Genomic DNA, 21,244 nt, shown 5'->3' on the forward strand with positions numbered 1-21,244 from the left:
ATTAATTAATGGATGGGTAGATAAAATTCAGCAGCAACACATAGGCACGATTTTTAAATCCTTCCATAACTGAGCTCATGTCCTTTTTGCTTCTTGTGCTTATTATCAGCTCCTGAGCAAAAAGATGGCAGAGGTGGACTTTTCATCCATCAGTCCATCCCCAGACTCTCAAACAATACACATAGAGAACCTCCAGCAAACTCTCCCACAGGTACTCTGCTGCAAAAATTCTCTGTCTGACTTTGATGCATTTCAACAGGCCTCAGTTCTTACTCCAGTTTTTGACGTAACCCATTCTGAAGCTTTATTAAACACACACACATGTGAACATGCATCCACTGCTGTCCAATTTTTATGTGAAACTAGAATGAATAAACACTGCAGTTGTAGCTGTTGTTACATTTACAACATCAAGATTTGTTAGTGCTGCTCTCCTGTATTATAGTATGATAAGCTAAGGGTAGGGTTCTTCCTTATTGCTTGTATCTGTGCGACAGATGGTTGCTGAAGCAGAGAGGACCTGTGGAGAGCTGCAGCAGGCTGCATCCAGGCTAGAGGGCCGTCTAGCTGAGCTGGACCGCTGGAGCGCAGACGCCCTGGACTGTTACCAGCACCTAAAGGAGGAAAAGCACAGAGGACTGGAACCTACAACCAAAGTATATAAAAATTCGGGATCAGTTGTAGAGTCCTTTGAGTCTCTTTTGTCCAGACGTTTCGTTATACGTGCTTATTGTTGTCTCCCAATAATTACCTGCGAATAGCGCGGGTACTATTTGTGTTGCTACTTTTTTTGGGGATTGTCAGTTGACTGTGTTCTCAGATATGCACAAAACATTATGGTGTGCACAGACTCTCTATGGGCCAGGGGAAACAGTGAAAAAGGAATGATTCTTGTGGTATCTGTGCACTGTGCACCCTGAAATAGTGCTGATAGTGTGACTTTAGGGTAGATAAAAAGCTTAAATGTCACCTGTAAAGTTGTGAAACTATGCTAATGTTTGGTTAAGGTCCCTAAAATTAAACATTACAATACAAATAATACAGTGTAGACAATATGCTCCTTTCTAGGTGCTGATATCTCGAGGCATGCAGCTGGAGAACCAGGTTGTAACTGAGAGACAGGATCTGCTGGACCTTGTGGCACAAGTACGGAAAACCTCTCCTCTGCAGCACCTCTGTACGTCCGGCATACAGGACAGGATCTCAGAGACAGTCTCCCACTGCCAGGTCAGTTTATCAGTGTATGGTAACCTTTTTCAGTTACCGTTTCTCATATTTGTACAGTAATTTTTTGTATGTGTTTAATTTTCTAGGAGATTCTTGGAATGTTTAGCACCCTCGGATTTCGGCAGCACGTTGAAACAGCTCATCAGACACAGAGACAGCTCGAGGCAGGGTTACTTGTTGTGGTCAGAACCAAACATGTAGACCAGGTTGGGAATGTGATGCTGCAAGCCCAGGACCCAAATCAGGCTTCACATCAGATGCTTCAGCAAGACGCAAGAGCTCCCCAGGATTGGCCTAAAAACCAGCATGTGACCACACAGGGTGAAGCAACCATTGTTAAAATTGTTAAACCACGTGTCGGATTCCAAAGGCTGCCTCCGCCGTCGAGGGAACCTTTACCTCGTATTCAATCTCCTCTTGCTCAAACTGTAAAAGCAGCTGAATCTGAGCCCATGATGCAGCCTCCGCCATTTTCCAAATCTAACGCTCAAGCTCCACGTCCGAGTCAAAATGATCTACTTCAAACACCCCCATCACAAACTCGGAACTCCAGAATAAAAGGGCAGCCAAACACTCAGAGTGATAAAACACCTCCACAGCCGCCGGTTATGGTCCGCAGTGAGGTTCATTCAAAAGCCCAGTCCATGGCGAGGAGCAGACTGGAGAAGGCCAGGTTTCGTCTGCAAGGACACATCCAGCAAGCCATCAAGTTATTTGGTGGCAAAGAGATTTCGGCATCACAAGCTAAGAGGAAACAGGTACAGTTTTTCAACTGTTGGAAAAAAAGTATATTAAATAGTTCTTCATTCACTCTTTATTTTCAGATTGTTTTCCATCAATTGCCAAAAATCCACTGTTGCATTTGCTACAAAGTGTGAGCTGTGTCCAAGTGTCTGTAAAGCCAGCTGTCTGCCCACGTGTTGCTCATCAAATGCTTTAAACAGGGCAAAAGCTTTTCATGTTGCAACATCCAGACCTTGGAAACTCAAAATTTTATTTCAGAATTAGGACACATCCTTTAAATGTCTGTGGTGTTCTGCTTCACGTGGCTGCCTGTTTGTGCACATCCGTCCAGCTTTATGTCTTTCTGTGCAGAGGGCTTTAAAGATTCTGCAGCCTGCCATCCTCGAGGAGTTCCTTGGAGCTGTGGAGGGTTTTGGGGCCTTTTGCACCGGGCCCCAACTCCAGGACTTGATGCTTCTGTCTGACTCAGTCAGAAAGCAGTGGGAGGTATGACAGGGACCATACACAGGAGATTTAAACTCTTAACACGATGCGAAGAACTGTATTTTACGAAATGTCAAACTATGTCTTTAAAACAAATAATAAATACATCCAGTTAGATTTCATTTAGCTGTTGACACAAGTAACACAATAACACACATTCATAACTGAGGAGCCCGATTAATTCAGTATTTATTAGCTTGAACAGCTGTCATATGTCTTAATAACTTGTCACTATTAACATGTTTTCTAACAAATTTTAATTAAATTGCAGTGTCTGCTTGTTTGTGTCACACTCAGGATGTACTCAGAGAAATGGCCGCCTTTGTTCCCATCTTATGGTCTAACATCAGAGAGGGAAAGCGGCCATTTTCTGTTGTGCAACGTGAAACCCAAACTAACGCTCTGCACTATGCCACTGACCAGACTGACCATGACTTTTTGCTGCAGCAGCAGGTATTTGTCATAACTCTAATGTCTGTTTAACGTCTGATGGTGCTGTGTGGCAAACTTTATGATTTTGGCAACAGATCAGAAACATACGTGGTTTCAGTTTCTCAGAAGTTGACATTCCTCCCAGGTCATTGAAGACGGAGCTGCGTCTGTTGACGTCGAATCACTCCAAGAACTGTGTGAAACACTAACACCGAGACAGTCCTCCTGCCTGGCAACGGACCAACTGAGGGAGTCAGATGAAGCGCAGGAAACACAACCCAGTGACACAGTGCTCCCATCTGACTGGTAAGATGATACCAAGGAGATGCTGCGTCATGAGGTGTAATATATTAGCCATGACCGCGTTTAAGAGGGAAGTTATATGACCAGCGTGCCACTTCAAGTCAAGTTTGAGTACTTGATTTTTACCAAGTAGGTGCTTGTAATTGAATTTGCTCTAATAAACTCTAAATTTAAGTTGAGCTGCATCGTTCAGTTGAAGCAGACAGCTTATTTATCAACAATTGTCACTCTGTAATCCTTAAAGTCTATTAATCTTAATGAGATTCCTGCAGTGACTGAGTGGTTCTAACTGACTGGCCCCGACCTCCACCTTGTTAAACCGTTTTTGACCCCAGCAGGGGACAGCAGCTCCGGGGAAACACCCCGCTGAGAGCGACTGGCGTGTCGGCCGACACACAGCGCAGCAACAGTCTCCCACAGAAACAAAGCGTGGACAGCCAACAACAAGACTTGTCACCTGTGTGTGTTGCTGAGTCAGTGCTGCCTCGTGCTGATACCCTCCAACTGCGAGCTCAGGATGTCCCAACACAGAGTGAGGATGTCCCGACGCAACGTAGAGGCCAGGGGTCAGAGAGCAAACTAAAGCCATCACTTCGATCCAAAGAGCAGCCGCTGAAAGCTCGTCTGCTGAACATCACAGAGGACAACCAGCAAACCCAAGCTCATGTACAGGTAGGAAGAGTGCAAGAGTGCCTTTGTTTTTCTTGATGTTCTCAGTTTTGTGAGCTCCCAGAGACAATTATTTCATTTTGGAAAGTTTTAGGCACTTAAATTTAGCTTTAAAACATACAAATTAACACAGTTTGACATAATTGCTGCTTTGTAGTGTGCCCTCAAGATGGAGGTAGTTTCAGTTCCCTTTTCCTTAGATGTACCACACACTTACTGTGGTTTAGAAGAAGTTTAGATTTCAAGTTTTTTTTTAAAAAAATGTTTTAATTGTATTTCAGTTTGTGGCTTCCTTTGTGAATATCATAGTCCACCAGTGTATTCAACTGTAGATCATAGCTTGGACCAGTCAGGCATGTTAGAATCCTCTCTAACTTATGAGACACATGACATTAAGAATAGTGACAGTATATTTTGGCATCAAAAATAAAGATTGGCATTGGTAAAGGAAACATTGGCATTGAAAAAAAAAAAAAAAATCCACTAAAAATTAAACACACCCATTAGAATTATTTCATGATATTATTGTATTTTATTCTATTTTATCTTCATTTTCATTTTTATTTTATTTTATTTTTATTTATTTTTATTTTATCGTCATTTTTATGTTATTTTATTTTATTTTATTTATTTATTTATTTATTTTTATCTTCATTTTCATTTTTATTTTTATTTTATTTTATTTTGTTTTATTTTTAATTATTGCATTCTGCAGGTGGGTCCAGTGACAATGATGTTCTCTCCGCAATATGCAGATTATATGTAAATCATGCAGTCCTTGCCTCTCCCCTCAAGCACACGAGGGGATGTTGATACAGATAAAAAAAAAAATTAAAGTCATTTTCCTTTTTCATTTTTTCTGACCTAAACATTTTGCCTATACAGCTTTGAATTTGATATGAGACAGATTTTGCTGTAACCTTTCCAATGAACTGGTAACACAAAGTGAAAAGGACTTGTAGCATTAAGCTCATTACATTAGGCTGTTTATGCTGCATATATTAATTACCCTAAATGAATCTAATTTACTTCATACAATGCATTTAAACTGGTCGTTCCTTAAGAGTCCCTGCTCAGAGGAAAAAAACTCTTACATTTGATTGGCTGTGACTGACCTGTCCAAGACACAGCACCAGCTGCAGGGCACTAATCCTCTGTAATTGGATAGGCTCACCGCTCCATCTCTTCGTCTTTTCTTCACTGGACTGTTACTATCTTCCAGGCGGTTGTCAGGGGCGACACTGTGGAGACCAAGCAGGAGGCAGAGTGGACCGTCATCTCAGAGACAGCCGCCCTACAGCAGGAAGAGCACTCCTCCAGGCAGGAAGCACAGGAAAGGTATGGATAATATTTCAATTCTTCCTTTTTTGTTGTTTGAAGAACTGTCACTTTAAAAAATGATTTTTTCATAAGTCACTAAGGTTGAAAAATACAGGAGTTACCCTTTTAGGAAGTTCAGGATCAGCAACATCCTCTTGAAGTGACAGTTTTATTAATCTTTAAAACCAATATTTTCAATTAAGCATGGATTTTACTGTCTGTATGAACCATTTTATCTCATTTAACAGTCTGAAATAAGTGAAATAAGAATAAAAACACCAGAGAGATGAACTTGGTGTCACAGATTTCACAGCAGGCTCTGTTCCCATGCAGCCTTTCAGTCCCAGATAATGTTATATTGAAACAATGTGTAAATCTTTCACTGTAGGTACAGAAAGTCCCGCTCAGCATTTCAGTCTCAACTCCAGAGGAACAAGCAACATTTGGAGGAGTTTATCTTGGACTCTGTCACCATCTCCACCCTGCAGAATCAAAGGAAGCAACTACAGGCAAGTTGAAGCATCATTTTAAATCATATGTAGCAATTGTTTGATAATATTAGAATTTCAAATCATGCTCCTAAAGCAGACTAATCTGGTACTTCTTTGCATTTTCTCAAACATTACATTACCACCGACTGTGATTGCTTTGGAAACATGTCTCTCCTCAACAGACTTTAAAGCAGGTGACGCAGACACTAGCGTTTGAGTTTGAGCTCCAGTATGCCCAGATATCCCGGTGCTCCCGTCTGATGAACAGGGAAGATGTTGGTGAAGTGGCGAGAGACTGGGAGCGGCTGAGTCAGCAGTGGAGAGGCCAACTAATGTGCCTACAGAGCAGGTGCAGTACCTTAACTCTTTAAAAAAGTATCGAAGACATTTGTATCACTTATCCTTGATTCATAAGGGCTGTAACTGTGACATAAAATTAGGTTAAAACTTCATACTTTAAGGTTCATTTAGTAGCCGTTTGGGTTCTTTCAATCTTGTCACATCATCTTCATCAACAGATGAAGTTTGCCCTGTTGTCATGGAGGCATAGATATTAAAATTTCCGTTGTCTTTGAGCACTTCAAACACTTCTCGTCCACGTTGACTCAGTGGTTAAGTTTCAATTTTTATTCTTGACTTTGGAAGCAAGTATCTCACCCTAAGGTCCATTTAGTGGTTGTTGTGGAGCTTTCAGTCATATGGCATGGTCGTTATGAGCAGATAGAGTTACCTTATAACCATATTTTATTGTTGTGCATAATAACAAGTTATTAAATGATTTGGTTTGTGTTAGGATGACATGTCTAGAGAATACTGCTGAGCTGATGGAGTCTGCAGACGATCAGATGGCGCTGATCAAAGGAAAACTGGACCGAATCATCAGAGAGCCTGTGGACATCTCCTCCCTCACCCTGGCTGACTCCAGAATGAAATCTGATTTAAAGGTACATCTTTTTTTTAACTTACACTTAAATTTAGAGAGCGAAATATGCAAACATTAATACTAATCCCTCTTGCGTTACCCAGGAGATAGATGTCAGACTGCAGTCTGAGGCGAGAAAGCTATCAGAGCGAGGAGCTGAAGTGAAAAGACAAGAGCTGGAAGCCAAGTTCCCTTCATCGCTCTGCCAGGCTCTCTGCAACACTGTCCATCATCTGGAGCAGCTCAGACAGCAGCTGGAGAAGGTTCAGTCTGCTGCACAGGCTCTGGATCACTTCTTGGCCACAGTGCGGGAAGTCAAGGCCGAGATCCCAACCCTGCTGGCAAAGCAGGACCCCGGCAGACAGCGAAATCTGACAGACTGGGAGCAGGAGAGACACTGTTGGCAGGCAGCGATGCAGCAGAGGTTGCAGACCGCTACGGAACAATCTGACTGCGTTGACAGCACTTTAAAGGCAGTGGGGATGACTCTGACCATGGATGGTGCAGCAGTGACGTGCCAGGATGTGGTGACGTCATTGTCCCAGCAAGCTGTGGATGTGGAGAAAGAGATGGTGAGAGCCAAGAGGAGGGAGAGGAAAAGCGATGATTCACCACATGAGGGGGAAGAACAGGAGCAGGACCATCCCACTCTGAGTAGAATGGAAGAGGAGTCGGGGTTGGGGGCCAAGAAGAGTAGGCTGGAAGAACATGATGAGACAAATACGCAAGGGGAGGGAGACCACAAAGCTCAAACATGGGCGTCTGAAGGGGACATCTTAAAGGCCAAGGACCAGAGAAGAAGAATAAGCAGCCAGGTTAAGAAAGAGGGAGAAGAGAAGGAGAGTTTGCTCCAGAGGAGAGTTGCCTTGTTGGGCACTCTGAGGGAGATAAGGAGAGCAGCTGAGCAGCTGAGGTTACAGGAGCCCACCCTGCCTGCTCTGCAACACAGGTACAACACTGATGTGGATCCAGTAACCACAATAAAAACCCTTTCAATCATAATTTATCCCGTAAATTCTTCCCTTACACAGCTTTCCAGTTAAAAAATTATATTTTTATACATAACATCTTTTACACACAACACATATATTCTCTCTCTGCTTGTTGCATTACTTCATTGCAGTTATTAAAACATCTGTTTATTTTATTGTGCAAGCATTGCCTTATTGGTATTCTGAATATGCTTTAAAAAAAAAGCTATTTACAAATGATGTCTCAGAATTTCAGTCTCCTCAGTGCACACCTCTCTTATGCTCCCCCTCTGTCCATGGGTGACTCCATACATTAATGATTGTTCCATCTCCTGCAGGACTCGAGCATTGACAGAGCTGGAAAGTCGTCTTGCTGCCCACCTCGCTGAGCTGCAGCACATGCAAGATGCAGCTTTACAATCAGGAATCCCTGATGGGAGTCAAACCAGAGAGGGGGAGGATGTCTGGAAAGAGGCCAAAAAAGCTGTATCTGAACGGTAAAGGCAGCAGTATCAGTCCGCTGTGATTTGCTACCATGTCAAGTTATAGTGCCTGCTGAGTTTGGTGCATGTGTGTATTGTGTTATGGATCACATACAGGCTGGAGCAGTGTTGCACCCTAACAGAGCTGCTGAAGAAGTTTCAGAGCATTCGTGGTGAGCTAAGTGGGACGCTGCAGAGGGCAGAGAGCACCATCAGTGAACAGGCATCCTACCTGGGAAAAGACAACCTGCAGAGACTGCACACTAAGGTACACCACACTGTTTGATTAATATGAGAAAGGAAGGCATCTGTTATGTAAGTTTGGGTTGTGTGTCAGTCAAAAAGGACCAAATCATTTGTGTGTCCCTGGTTACATTTACAGCTGGGTTGAGTGTATTATATGTATTGTGTGTGCTTGTGTGTGTGTGTGTGGTTTCTCAGGTGCAGGACACAAAAGCAGAGCTGAACAGCCTCGGGGACGGCATAGAGGAGATCCGCAATATCTGCAGGCAGCTTCACACTCATCTACGTAAGATCCCAGAGTGCACCATCATCCCATTTGAGGACGAAGCGGATGCTCTCATGGACCGCTGGCTGGATGTGAGTAAAGTTTTAACTCGCCTTTTAAAGATTTTCTCTTACTGGGCCTCATTCACGATTTTGTGCATAAAAATATTCTTACTCTGCACACAAAATGAGTGTGCACACAGAATTAGTGTCGGATTAATGACGCGTGCATGACGGCTAAATTTGTTCTTACTAGCCAAATTTGTTCTTACCATCGTACCTATGTTAGTCAACCAGAATCATTCATAACTTGACAGGAGCATACTCACTATTTGCAATGAGGAAATATGTTTGCGTCGAGGTGTATCTTAGAGAAAGTAGTGAAGTTGTTGTGAGAGAGAAGCATGAACAAAAAAAGCAGACCAATTTTGCGACGAAAGAAACTGAATTAATTTTGTACTCCCTGAAATTCGAACTGTGGCTCAGGTAAAAAAGAAATGGTTTGATGCTAAAAGCAAAAAAAGAAAATAATCGAAACAAGAGGCCAAGTCAATAAAAACAATAGAAACTAAAATAGTTTTATTTTAGTGCTGACATTCTCTGGGACTAGGACACTCAGTTTTTATAGCTGAAAATTTTATCATGACAAAAATTGATGAGTATGAAAGGGCCTGAATTTTATAGTCATTTAATACATTTGGCTAATGCGTTATTATTTAATGGTTAATTCATGGTTTTAAACATTGTTGTCTTAAATTAAAAGAGGTTTTAATATGCTATGCATTTAGTTAAAAGGTGCGTGTTTACATCTAAGACAGCCAGGCCTTTGTTATTTGTGTGTTTGCATGGTCTGAGGCAGTTCTAAATTTGTTTGCAGAGTACAAACAAGGTCGGAAAATATTGATGAATCCCAGTTTTGTGCGTGAAACATACACACAGTTTAAGCACAGATTTGTGTGTACGTACTATTTATGAAAGAGGCCCATTGTTTCCAGTGTCTGTGGTATATTATGCTTAATTCATCAAAAGAGCTAGCCAATACAACATTATTCTTTTTTTCTTTTTGTATCACAGACAGTTTTAGTTTAGTTAATTTTTTGTGAATATTAATACTTTCTCCGTAAGTATGCAAGTATTAATTTTTGTGCTATTACTTTGCAAAATTCCTCACATACTACAATCCTTGGTATGTTGTTTAAATATAGGCTTTCAACAGTAGCTTTAAAGCAGGATTTACAGCACAAATAGTACCTCCTTTTTGTTTTATGTGTCACAAATTCCAAGCGTTAACTTAAGCATCATGTAGTGGATAATTATCATTGCAAATATCAGATTTTTCAGGTCTTTGGTTAAGCTGGGTTGCGTGCTCTAAGGAGAGTGCTAGTATTTATCGCAGCTCAAATCTTTGCAGGTATCAGAAAGAACAGATTCCCGCCTTGAAAACCTGCACGTTGGCCTGACTCTGTGGGATGGGGTCCTCGAGCTGGGAGCAGATGTAGAGAGCTGGACCACCAATAAAGTAGCAGTATTTGCTCAGTCTCCATCCTTTGAGACAGAGGACAACATCAGGACCATGCAGGTAAAACTGTGCTGCTGTGTCATATTGTAGTACACAGGTGTGTTCCTGTCTGGGCTGCTATGTGAAGTTAAATGCTCCTTAGATTTCTAAAAGTGCTTTAAACAAAGATCATCTCCCTCTAACTGTCACCAGAATGAAATTGCAGCCCAAGAGGAGAAAATGGAGCGTTTCCACAGAAGAGCAGCTGAGGTTCAGGCGTTGCTTCAAAGCACAGAGCCCCCTCTGGAGCTGCAGGTACAGCACGCAGCTTCTGTGTTTAGGATGTGGGTGTTTCTAATGTAAATGTAGCTGCTAAAATGGACAGGTACAGCTGATCAACTGGAGTTACTCCATGTCTCTTGATTGATTTTTGTTTGTCAAGGTTGTGGAGACCCAGATGAGGAAGAAGATAGAGCAGCTGAAGGAGCTTGTTTCTGAAGCTGAGGATGTTTACAGGCAGATGGTGGCTGCAAAGGAACAAATCACTGCCAGGATGAGTGAATGCTTCAACTCCCTCCAGAGGATTCAAGACTCCCTTCTCACTCTCAGTGGTCTGGATGTTGCAACAGTGCTTGCAAAGCTTAAGGTAAGTGTTTAAATGAGATAGATTTGTATGTGTACATGCCATAGACTGTTAAATTAATGGATGTAGCTAATGTGACATCACCCATTGGTTAGTGGACATTGATAGGTGATGCTTTGAAATGCTGTCAGTAACAGTTGCTTATTTTACTCTGTAGAATCTATTGTTTGAGCTCCAGACGCAGGATGAGCAGGCAGAGAGTCTGCTGGAGGATCTTCAGGTTATGGCCTCCATAGCGAGTTCAGTCAGCCTGCAGAGTCTGTCTGCAGATGCCATTCAGCTGCAGGATAAAGTCAGAAACACCCACCAGCTCTTCTCTGAGGTGGACGAACAGACTGAGAGGAACATCCAGGCTCACGACAGGTAACAACTCCAAGTTCATGTTTCAGTTACAGCTGTTATGTAATGCTTGATCGTCTCTACTTAAACATGTGGCATGTATGCACACATTCAACCAGGAATGCAACACCTGCACATTACAATAAGTGCATAGGAGAGCTGCTGGGCAGTTATTTCTGGAGCTGGTTCTGATGCTTTGTTCCTTTGTCTAATAGTTGATTGATCACTTAATTGTGTTTCAAAGGTTGTCATGTGGGGATCTTCATAAAGAAACAAAACATGGAAAGCAGACTCCAGCTGACTGAACATCGTTGCGAATAATAATAACAATAATAATAATAATAAAATACATATTTACAATATGTAAAAAATAAATAATATTTATTTGTTTAGCACTTATCTAAACAAGGTTACAAAGTGCTTCACAAAGTGCATAAAAATAAGACAACAAAACAATACAGTATTTAAAAAAAAAAAAAAAGAGTCAAAACATCTGTCTTTGTGCGACAAAATGTTGTGTGTGAATCTATATTATCTGTCCAGTATTTGAGATTCTAATGTTAAGCCTGATTCCAAATTATTTTTCAGATTTCAGGAAATCAAGACAACACAGTAGAGGTGCAATGATTAACGATTAGTTGTCAGCTATTAAATTAATTGCCGACTACTTTGATAATCAATTAAAAGGTTTGAGGGTTTTTTTAAGACAAAAAAAGTCAAAAATCTGTGATTACAGCTTCTTTAATGTGAATATTTTCTGGTTTCCTTCCTCTTGTATGATGGTAAACGGAATATCTTTGCATGAGGGACAAAACAAGACATTAGAGGACGTTGTCTTGGGCTTTGGGGAACACTGAGCAAAACTTTTCACCATTTTGTGAAGTTTTATAGACCAAGAAACTAATATATTAATAGAGGAAATAATCGTTAGATTAATTGACAGTTAAACTAATGGTTAGCTGCAGCTCTGTTAGACAGTGCTAAATGAAAGCAGATGAAGGTCTGACCACAAACTCATTTGTAAGTGCTCTGTTGCACTTCTATTTTACTTTTTCACGTTTTTAAACATATTATATTTTACAAAAAAAACATCTACATTTGATGTGCTGGGTATTAAGACTCATAATTCTGTTTAACTATACCTCAACTAGATTTAGAGGATAAGGTTGTCGAAATTCTGTATTTTTATTTGTGTCAGCGAATCCTTTTAAAACAATAATGTGTTAGTCTGTCTTTAGATACTTTAAGACATCCTCCGTCTGTTTGTGGCACTCAGCAGAAGCTCATGTGTTGCAACTGAAAATGTGCAGCAAAGCTTTAAAAACAGATCACAAAAATATATTCTTGTATTTTTACTAAAAGGCTGAATCATTCCTTAAAATACCTGGGCAGTGTAGTTTCTGGCGAACGTTACTTAAACATGAGTAAATGGTACATTTGTTGGGCTGTATTTGCAGCTACAGATTTGACCTGTTATTGAACATTTACAGCAGCTGCGACAGTGAATGTGGGATTGACTCAATATAAACTAGAGTGCTTAGGTTGTTTGTAATTACGGAACGTGTCACCCAGTGCAACAGTGTGGTTCATTTATATTTTTTTGCACAACACTGGAGGTCTCAGCCACATACTGGTAATACTTACAATACTTCTTTTATCCAGAAGAATTAATACAGAATATTTCCAGACTTATCCTCTGTAACTGTTGTGAGAAGAGAAGAGAAAAAGTTGTGAGTACCAGTTATCTTAAGGATTCATACAGGTCAAACTTGTTTTATGAAGTCTGTTTTTATATTCTGCGACAGAACCAGTTTCTCATGATGCCACTTTAATCTACAGTGTATTGTGCTCACTGTACGTACTGGTGTCTGTCATGCCTATGCCTGCATTTCTGCTGTGTGTGTGTGTTGTAGGCTGCAAAGGGAGGGTGAACATTTGAAACAATTGTTGCAAAGCGTTGAGGAAAGAGCAGCGAAGGAGGAGGACGTTAGTCTCCTGCAAGAGGAAGCACTTCAACAAAGGTAAACTGCTTTCTGATTTCAGATGTGTGCTGTCCAGCTATGTGTGGAAATATGAAAATCTTGCACGAAGGTCTGGAGGTCAAACTGTATCAACAGCTTCTAAGAGATAGAAAAACTAAATCATAACGTTAATGTAAATGTGTTCAATTATGTGCAGAAGGCTGAAGAAAGTAGTAATAATCTGTAATCCAGCATGCTTGAACAGCACTTTCTTTTTGTGATTGTGATGAGTCAGGAATGATGGAGGCTGTATAGCCTGTTATTGCCCAGAGACGACTGACTCATCCTTCACTACATGACTGTTTGTTATCACGCAAAATGCTGGCTGGAGATCGCGGAATAATTAATGACACAACTCATTATTATTCCCACTTGTTATTTCTTTTGATAATGAAGGAGCTGTCAGATTTAAAAGGTGTTTGATGTTTTTAAATTTAACATAATCACATTACCTTGAGGAAGTACACTGTTTGGAGGGTTAAGGATTGGTGTAGACTGCTGTAGTTTAAGCTTTTAATACAGTGCAGCATCATGTTACACACATAGCAGTGCAGTTATAAGTGTGTACTCCAAGTTGGCTGATGCAGAGACTCTCTCATACTTCGATACATTGCTTTAATACAGAACTATTGATTAAATGTTGGTACATCTAAGTCATTCTCAGTCCCCTCATTAACATTTGAAGTGGGAATAAGTGAGCTCACCATCACCTGTATCTATTCTGTCCAGGGCGAGGACAGAGGCCCTCCATCAGCTTGTGTCTTCCTTACGGAGGAGCACACTTCGGCAGTGTGCTGTGGTGGAAGAGAGCAGCAAACTGCTGCAACGATACCACAACTTTCAAACCAGCAGATTGCATGGCTGTACAGAGAAGCAGAGCTCTCTGAGCAGGGAGTCCCCTCAATCCTGGGTTGGAGATCTGAGACGAGCTGATGACTCTCTCAGTATGCAGAGTGGTGTGGAGCAGAAACTTCACCATGCTCAAGTAAGAACACATTACCCACTCTGACTGAGCTGCTCAGTTTGTTTACATATCTCCGTAACTCCTCAAGTCTGAATCACATGTGAGCCAAGTGCCTCTTTCATTCTGCAGTGAGAGAAATTAATGATATCATATTCCAAAAAAGTATTTTTTTTACTTTGTTCTCATGTAGTTTTAAGAAGGCAGTTGTTGCAGTAGTGTGTAGTGTCGTACAAGGGTGTGGTCACACAGATGAGTTGTTTCTTTTCACCTGTTTCTACTTGTTCTCCAATAAGGAGTGTCCATTTTGGCAGGTGGATTTGTATGCGCAGACAAAAAAAGACAATCAGCAACTCACTATTCAGCTGCTGCAGTGACAGATCGGTGTGATCGCAGCGTGACTAATATGTAAAAATAAAATTTCAGGCTGCGGTGAGTGCGACAACAGAGAAGGAGGCTCGCCTCGAAGAGCTCAGGGTTACTGGAGACTGTCTTAGCCACAAAATGTGTGATGAAGACAACATAAAACTGGACATTCAGGACACCACTGAGGAAGCAGAGGAGCAGGGGAAGGACTTTCTCCCCTCAGCTCAGCCTTGTCACAGGTGAGTGGAGCCGGATCAGACTGTTGAGACACCCCTGACGTAAAGCTATAGCAGGGATGTGTAACAGCAGGAATCTGGTGATACGATACGAATCACAATAAGATAATGTGATATATTTAGGGTGTCTGCACGTCCTTTAAAAGTTTCACTCAAATGTCTTAAATTCAATTTAATAAATATTAGGTCCCGAAAGTCATTAAGCAGTCTTACATTTGAATTTGAATTCAAGTTATGCTGCATCAGATACCACACTCTGTCAACACATAACCCTGTTCTCTGTTCTTACCCATTGGGACATGCTTATACTTCATTAACCCTGCTCACTTTGCACTTGTCATATTTACCTGTAGAGAGAAATTGCTACATTGCTGTGTGGAAGAAAGTAATGGTTAGATTAATTAAAGCAGCACCTGGTTATCTAAACTAAAGGAAACCGTTTTTACCTAAAACTGTCGTCTGTATTAGACCAGAAGTGCAATATGTATTGATGTTTACCTGCTGTGTGTATTTAAATATGTAAAATTGGGGTTTATCTAAAAAATATGGTCTTGAATTCAATTAAAACTTGTCTTAAAAAGCATTACATTCAGTTTTCTGACACCTGTAGAGTCGCTGATATTGCAATACTGAAAGCATGGAGGTAGAGTGCTATTTTGTTGAATCTAATTTTAGGAAAACTGTCATGTCCATTATAACATCCAACATCATAGCGCTACTTTTTCTGCAACTGGGGCAAAGGAATTTACATTAACACATTCCTTGCATGTAAACTAATTAAGTTAATTAAAAATCGATACAGCGTTTTCAAAAATCAATACAATATCACGAAACATAATATCACATTATTTTCTTACACCCCTAAGCTACATCGCAACATACAGGACTTGTTGATTCCTCGCCTGTCCATTTACCAAGATTTACTCCCCTCTAACTAAGTTTCTTCCTTTCTACACTTTCCCAACTCATCCACTGGCCCTGCTTTGCCTGAGAGACTGCTCTTGCCAAACTAGCAGCCTCTCCTTGCCTCTGAAATTCTTCTACACCCTCTTTCCTCCTGCCAACTGCTGGTGCTTTATTCCATGTACAGTAGGCTGTGGTATGCTGAGTCCAAACCCCCCCACACCCATGCTGTACCTGCCTTGCAAACTCCCTGCCTGGGCCTGTAAAACTGCCTTCCTAGGGTTACTCTTTCTGTACTTCATACTGCTGTATACCTAGACTCCTAGAGCATCATCTTCAGCATTGCTTTTGCAAATTTAAACTCTGTTAAACTGGTTGTAGGGAGCTCCAAAATATCATGTAAGGCAGAGTGGGGCCAGCAACTCTCTAATATCTTCCCTACCTTTGAAATGGGTTCATCATACACTGTCAGGGGCCACACAGTTTGAGTTTGGTCCAGTGTCCCTGTACTCTTAATGTCTTCCACTAAGAGCTACATCATAGCACCTACCTAAACCTTTAACTTGCTCCTCTAATACTCCTCGTCCATATAAAACCAGCACACCCTTTACAATAGAAATACACCTTTGATTCCTCTGGCTTATCCTTCATCCCAGCCCACTTTGTTATACAGCTTTTCAGTTGGCGTGCTAAGCCGCACCCCAAATGCACCCTCATCAGAGTGGGGTCAAAGCACACCTGACCCACCTCCATCCAGAAACTGCCTGTGAAGTTTAGTAGTATTTTAATTAAGAATGCTCTGTTATTCTCTCTTTGTTTCTCTTGGTCCACCAGTGCTCTACAACCTGATCCAGACCTCACCTCCTCCTACCTGGACCGAAAACAGCAGGCCTGCCGCAAAGTGGAGGAGCTGCAGCGCAGAACTGCTCAGCTCCCCACTTTATTCCCCTGGCCCGGTTCATCTGAGCGCAGACAAACCTGCCTTGTAGCCCATCAGCTGCAGGATGAGGCTGAATCCCTGCAATTAACTCTTACCAGCCTGGCTGAGCAGAGGACAGAGCTGGCTGAACAAACCGACAATGCCGGCGATCCCTCCTCGGCTGAGGTGGACACCTGCTTGTCATCACTGATGGAGGAGGTGAAGGTAAAACTTTTCATGTTCAAGTGATAAGCTTGTTTTAGCACAGTGATTCCCAAACAGGGGTACTTGTACTTCTGCAGTTGCATGGGAGTGCATGACAATAACCATCCAAATATGATTACAAATTACATTACAAATAGTAATTATTTAACATTGCAAATTGGTGATGCTGGTCTTTATTATATTAACTTTTTTTATAGTTACTGTCACAGTAACCGGCAAGCTACTGCTGAAACACACCTCTTATTAACCTGAGAGTTGTAGCACTAACGTGTTGTCCTTTATATCACGTATAAACGAGTCAGCAGCTTGACATAGTTAGCTAAAATTAATGGATAAACAGGTGAAAACATTTGCTAAATGTAATGGAAAAGCAGTGCAGTTGTTAGCTAAAAATAATATAAAACAGTCACAATAATTAGATAAAGGTTTTTGATAAACAGTTGAAACCAAAAGTGAAAACAGGTGAAATAGTTGGCTAAAAGTAGAAGATAAACAGGTGGAATAATTAATTAAATTATTGGAAAAACAAGTGAACACATTAGCCAAAAGTAATGGAAAAACTTTGAAATTGTTAATAATAAAAAAAAGGCTAATAATAATTATAATAATAATAATGATAATAATACTATAAAAAAAAGACTAATATAAAAACAGGTAAATAATTATATAAAAACACATACTATAATTAGATAAAGGTATTTAACAGTTGAAAGAATTGTCCAAAAGTTGACAGTTCAAAGAGTTAGCTCAAAGTAATAGAACAACAATGAAATTATCTTCCAAAAATAATATGTAAACAGTTGAAATAGTGAGCAAAATGTAATGGATAAAATGTTAAATAATTAGGTAAAGGCTGAAATGTGCAGCATTAGCTACCAGTAATGGATAAATGGATAAAAGGTCCACCCTCTGCCACTCAAAGTGGTCTTACAGCTGAACATCTTCATCACCAGAATCAACAGTTTTTTTATATTCTGCCCTCCTTTACCTTTTTAAATGCCAAAGAATCAGAAACAGGATTCGATAAGTACCATAATGATTATCAGTATTAGATACAGGACTTACAAGACCTAAATGATTACTCAAACATAATTCCTCATGTGCAATGTAAATTCCAGTAAAATAAATTACAGTTAATATGAACGGTGTCTCATGTGGCAGAGTTACACGTTTACCATTCCCCTTTTTAAATCCTGAGCAAAACAAATTTCCACTCCCCACTACCTAAAAATATTTTTTTTAAAATTCACTTCATGTGGCGTTAATATCCACCTAAATATCCGTTGAGATTAATATATTTGGAGCATTTGGATTTGTTGAGTCGAAGTGATACTTGAGCTCATCTGGTAGGGATGTCAGAACCACTGGTTTACTATAATCACAGTAAGTCTGTGAAATGATACATAAGCCCTCTGACTGTGACTTGGTTTGCCTGAAATGTCCACAGGGTGTGTGTTCCCGCCTCGAGGAAGGTGTGTGTAATGAGGGGCGTTTTGGCCAGTCACTGCAGGACTGCCGCCATAAATTGACATCCCTTCAGGAAAGGATGTCAGCCTGTCAAGCCCAGGAAGAAAGCTCAGCTGGACTGATCACTGATGTACCCGCTCTGGAGGTGAGGTTTATTAAGTTAACTGACCTGATAAATCATACCATGTTACAGTTTTTTTTTCATATTCCCTCTGCATTAAGGGGATGGAGAATTTTCCAACACTAGGTCACCTCTATTGTATTTCTCTTTATAAGAACATTATTTGTTATTCTTTCTACTTTTCAGGCTTTGCTACAAGAAGTAACCGACATAGAAAAAGATCTTTTACAAATAGTAACGCTCAAGGACTCCATCACAGCTAGTCTAACAGCGGAGGCCCAGGCCAGCCTCTCCCAGCAAGTCAGCAACCTCCAAATCCACAAGAGGGCACTAGACAGCAGCATCAGAGAACATCTGGCCCTGCTCACAGAAAACAGGAACCAGAGAGTCCAGCAAGTGAAGGAAGAGATCTCCTGTGTGCAAACAACTCTGAAAGATCTGGCTGAAAATCTGAGTGGGAACTGTGAAGTTTCGCCTGATACCAACCAGCTTAAACAGCAGTGGTACACATTACAGGTATCATTGAAATATCCTTTATAATGTTGCCGATTAACAGTGTATAACAAGTTCATGGAGGAATATAGAAGCATTAACAAAGCATGTATATCCCTCTCAGGACTGTGATACCAGGCTGACAGAGCTGGCTGCAAGAGTTAATGACCTGAAGAAGACTGGAGAGTTGGGCATCTCTCAAGAGCCGCTGCATGCTGAAGTCACTTCGACTGTTGAGGCTGTTGCTAAAGACCTTAACAGGTACTTTACCTCATTATATAATTATCAGGGACCTGCATGGAGGTAAATGGACATTCATGCAGCTCAAAATTAAATTGTTTTATGGCAGAGAATCCTCTTCTTTAAAAAAAAAAAAAGTCAAAGGCTTCTGGACCTATGGCAGAGTTCTTGAAGGAGTAAGATGGATTAGGGTTAGGGTTAGGGTTTCGAATGTAATTATTAAAAAAAGGGTTGGAATGAAGGCTCCATGTATTTAAACTCATTTTCCCAAACTTGTTTGTTTTCTCTCTCTCACGTTCTCACCGTAGCATCACGTCCGCTCTTCTACAAAAGAAGCAGGAGTGTGCTGAAAACACTGCTAACAGGGTGAGACAGCTAATCAGCCAGCTACAGAAGTGGAGTCAAACAGTACGAGCTGAACCATCATCACACAGCCAGGTACAACTCACCAACGTGTCCTGACATTTGTCCATGAATGCTCAGAATATTAACAAATATGCACATTTATATAACGAACTTAAAAAATGTTCTTTTGTCCTCAAACAAAAACAGAAGTAAATATTATCAACAATTCAATCTCATTTATTCAGTTAGATTCAAATGATCAGGTTGTCTTTTTCTGTTGTAAGAAAACACCATAAAAAGTTCAAACCCAACAATGGGTTTCCTTGTGGCTTAATACTTTAAGACATCCCCACCTTGTTTGTGGCTCACGGCCTCAAGCCCATTGATTCCTGCTGACGATTCAAATCTATAAAAACTGGTCACAAATGTATACTTTAATCTTTAAAAGGTTCTGTAGTTTCCTTAAATAGCTGGGCATTGCAGTTTTTAGCAAATATTACTCAAAGAGACCTAAATGGTGCATTTGTTGTGGACTATTTGATCTTTTGATGGATTTTATTGTCATTTAAAAAATGTAGAAAATGGCCAGTCTCATCCAACATGAGCACTTTTATGTTCTGCAACAGTGAAGACTAGGAAGTCTTTAAAAATGATGCAATTGTCTGTTGTCTCGAACTTCTGGAATCAAATCCTTGCACTTTGTGTTAATACCAACACTACTACCTTTTGCTACATCTACCTTAGACAAAACCCTTGATTTCTTTACCCAGCAGGACTTTACGGTCTGTTGTTGAGCTGTTTTTAAAATGCCATCGGTTCATCCTCTGTTCTTGAATAAGACAACAAGAGGCTGTCTGGTACATTGTGAACATAATAAACAGTCCTCACAGGGACTAATTTTGTCAAAGGTTTGCTCTTTGGGATTAGTAAAGATCAGAAACATGTTGGGACTCATTTTCCATCAGCTTTACCAGCTGCTGCCAAGGTCTCTGAAAGATACACTCCAACTGTGCTATTCCTGTTCTGCTGGTCTTCGTCATTATAGTCGTAATTATGTACATTATTATGCTGATGTCTGTGAAATAAAATGACAACCCTTTATTAATGTGGTTGGAGAAGATTCTCAGTCATCCAGGTCATGGTAATCATAAGTGCTGTATCGTAGCCAATTGGACTTGCTGGAGTTTCTTGAAGACGTTTCACCTCTCATCCAAGAGGTTTCTTCAGTTCTCTTTATTAATCTTAAAATGCAACATTATGCACCTTATCAACTTGTACATCTAACCAGTGCATCAGTTAGATTTGGTGTTCATTCTTGAAGAAAATATCTCAACAAATATCAGATTGATTGCCATGACATGTTGTACCAACATTCATGGTGCCCAGAGAATGAATCCTAATTACTTTGATGATCCCTTGATTTTTCAGCTAGTGTCATCAGCAGGTCAAAATGTTCACATGTCCTGAAAATATCCCAACATCTACAGGATGGATTGGCACAAAATTTTGTACAAACATTCAGGGTTTCCAGATGACGAATCCTAATAACTTTGGTGATCCCATGGCTTTTCCTCTCGCACCACGATGAGGTTGATATGTGTGGTATTGAGTAAAATGTCTCAGCAGCAAATGGATAGACTGCCTTTAGGTTGTTTGTAGACAGGATAAACTGTAATAACCTTGAATAATGACATTCTGAAGTATAGTTTACTTATATCTGTCTGTGTTCTTGCAGGCGGCTTTGAATGAGGGTTTGAGACTTCAACAAGATCTTCGTGAACTGCTGTCAGAACAAGATATTCTTCTATACCGTCTGGGGAAAAAAGCGACAAAGAAACTGCAGAAAAGGGCCTCAGCTGCTCTCAATGAAAGCACGCCTGCACTTGAAACCTTATCCAAATTCCTGGTGAGCTTCTA

General features: G+C 40.6%; 1 protein-coding gene across 1 annotated transcript in view; it reads left to right on the forward strand.

Annotated features, from left to right (window-relative positions):
• Window positions 1–21,244, forward strand: part of LOC126399230 (nesprin-2) — a 108,098-nt gene that overhangs the window by 17,465 nt on the left and 69,389 nt on the right. Inside the window, exons 19-47 of the mRNA XM_050059086.1 lie at window positions 110–211; window positions 498–656; window positions 1,069–1,227; window positions 1,314–1,985; window positions 2,323–2,457; window positions 2,752–2,907; window positions 3,032–3,192; window positions 3,525–3,861; window positions 5,081–5,196; window positions 5,567–5,687; window positions 5,852–6,018; window positions 6,463–6,613; window positions 6,696–7,540; window positions 7,901–8,059; window positions 8,162–8,312; window positions 8,486–8,644; window positions 9,963–10,130; window positions 10,263–10,364; window positions 10,492–10,695; window positions 10,850–11,055; window positions 12,945–13,052; window positions 13,782–14,037; window positions 14,440–14,618; window positions 16,353–16,662; window positions 18,110–18,274; window positions 18,437–18,766; window positions 18,867–19,003; window positions 19,291–19,420; window positions 21,063–21,233. Coding sequence (XP_049915043.1) covers window positions 110–211; window positions 498–656; window positions 1,069–1,227; window positions 1,314–1,985; window positions 2,323–2,457; window positions 2,752–2,907; window positions 3,032–3,192; window positions 3,525–3,861; window positions 5,081–5,196; window positions 5,567–5,687; window positions 5,852–6,018; window positions 6,463–6,613; window positions 6,696–7,540; window positions 7,901–8,059; window positions 8,162–8,312; window positions 8,486–8,644; window positions 9,963–10,130; window positions 10,263–10,364; window positions 10,492–10,695; window positions 10,850–11,055; window positions 12,945–13,052; window positions 13,782–14,037; window positions 14,440–14,618; window positions 16,353–16,662; window positions 18,110–18,274; window positions 18,437–18,766; window positions 18,867–19,003; window positions 19,291–19,420; window positions 21,063–21,233 — 6,216 coding nt within the window. The remainder of the gene's footprint in view (window positions 1–109; window positions 212–497; window positions 657–1,068; window positions 1,228–1,313; window positions 1,986–2,322; window positions 2,458–2,751; window positions 2,908–3,031; window positions 3,193–3,524; window positions 3,862–5,080; window positions 5,197–5,566; window positions 5,688–5,851; window positions 6,019–6,462; window positions 6,614–6,695; window positions 7,541–7,900; window positions 8,060–8,161; window positions 8,313–8,485; window positions 8,645–9,962; window positions 10,131–10,262; window positions 10,365–10,491; window positions 10,696–10,849; window positions 11,056–12,944; window positions 13,053–13,781; window positions 14,038–14,439; window positions 14,619–16,352; window positions 16,663–18,109; window positions 18,275–18,436; window positions 18,767–18,866; window positions 19,004–19,290; window positions 19,421–21,062; window positions 21,234–21,244) is intronic.

The sequence above is a fragment of the Epinephelus moara genome, chromosome 12, assembly GCF_006386435.1.
Source record: "Epinephelus moara isolate mb chromosome 12, YSFRI_EMoa_1.0, whole genome shotgun sequence".
In the NCBI taxonomy this organism is placed as follows: domain Eukaryota; kingdom Metazoa; phylum Chordata; class Actinopteri; order Perciformes; family Serranidae; genus Epinephelus; species Epinephelus moara.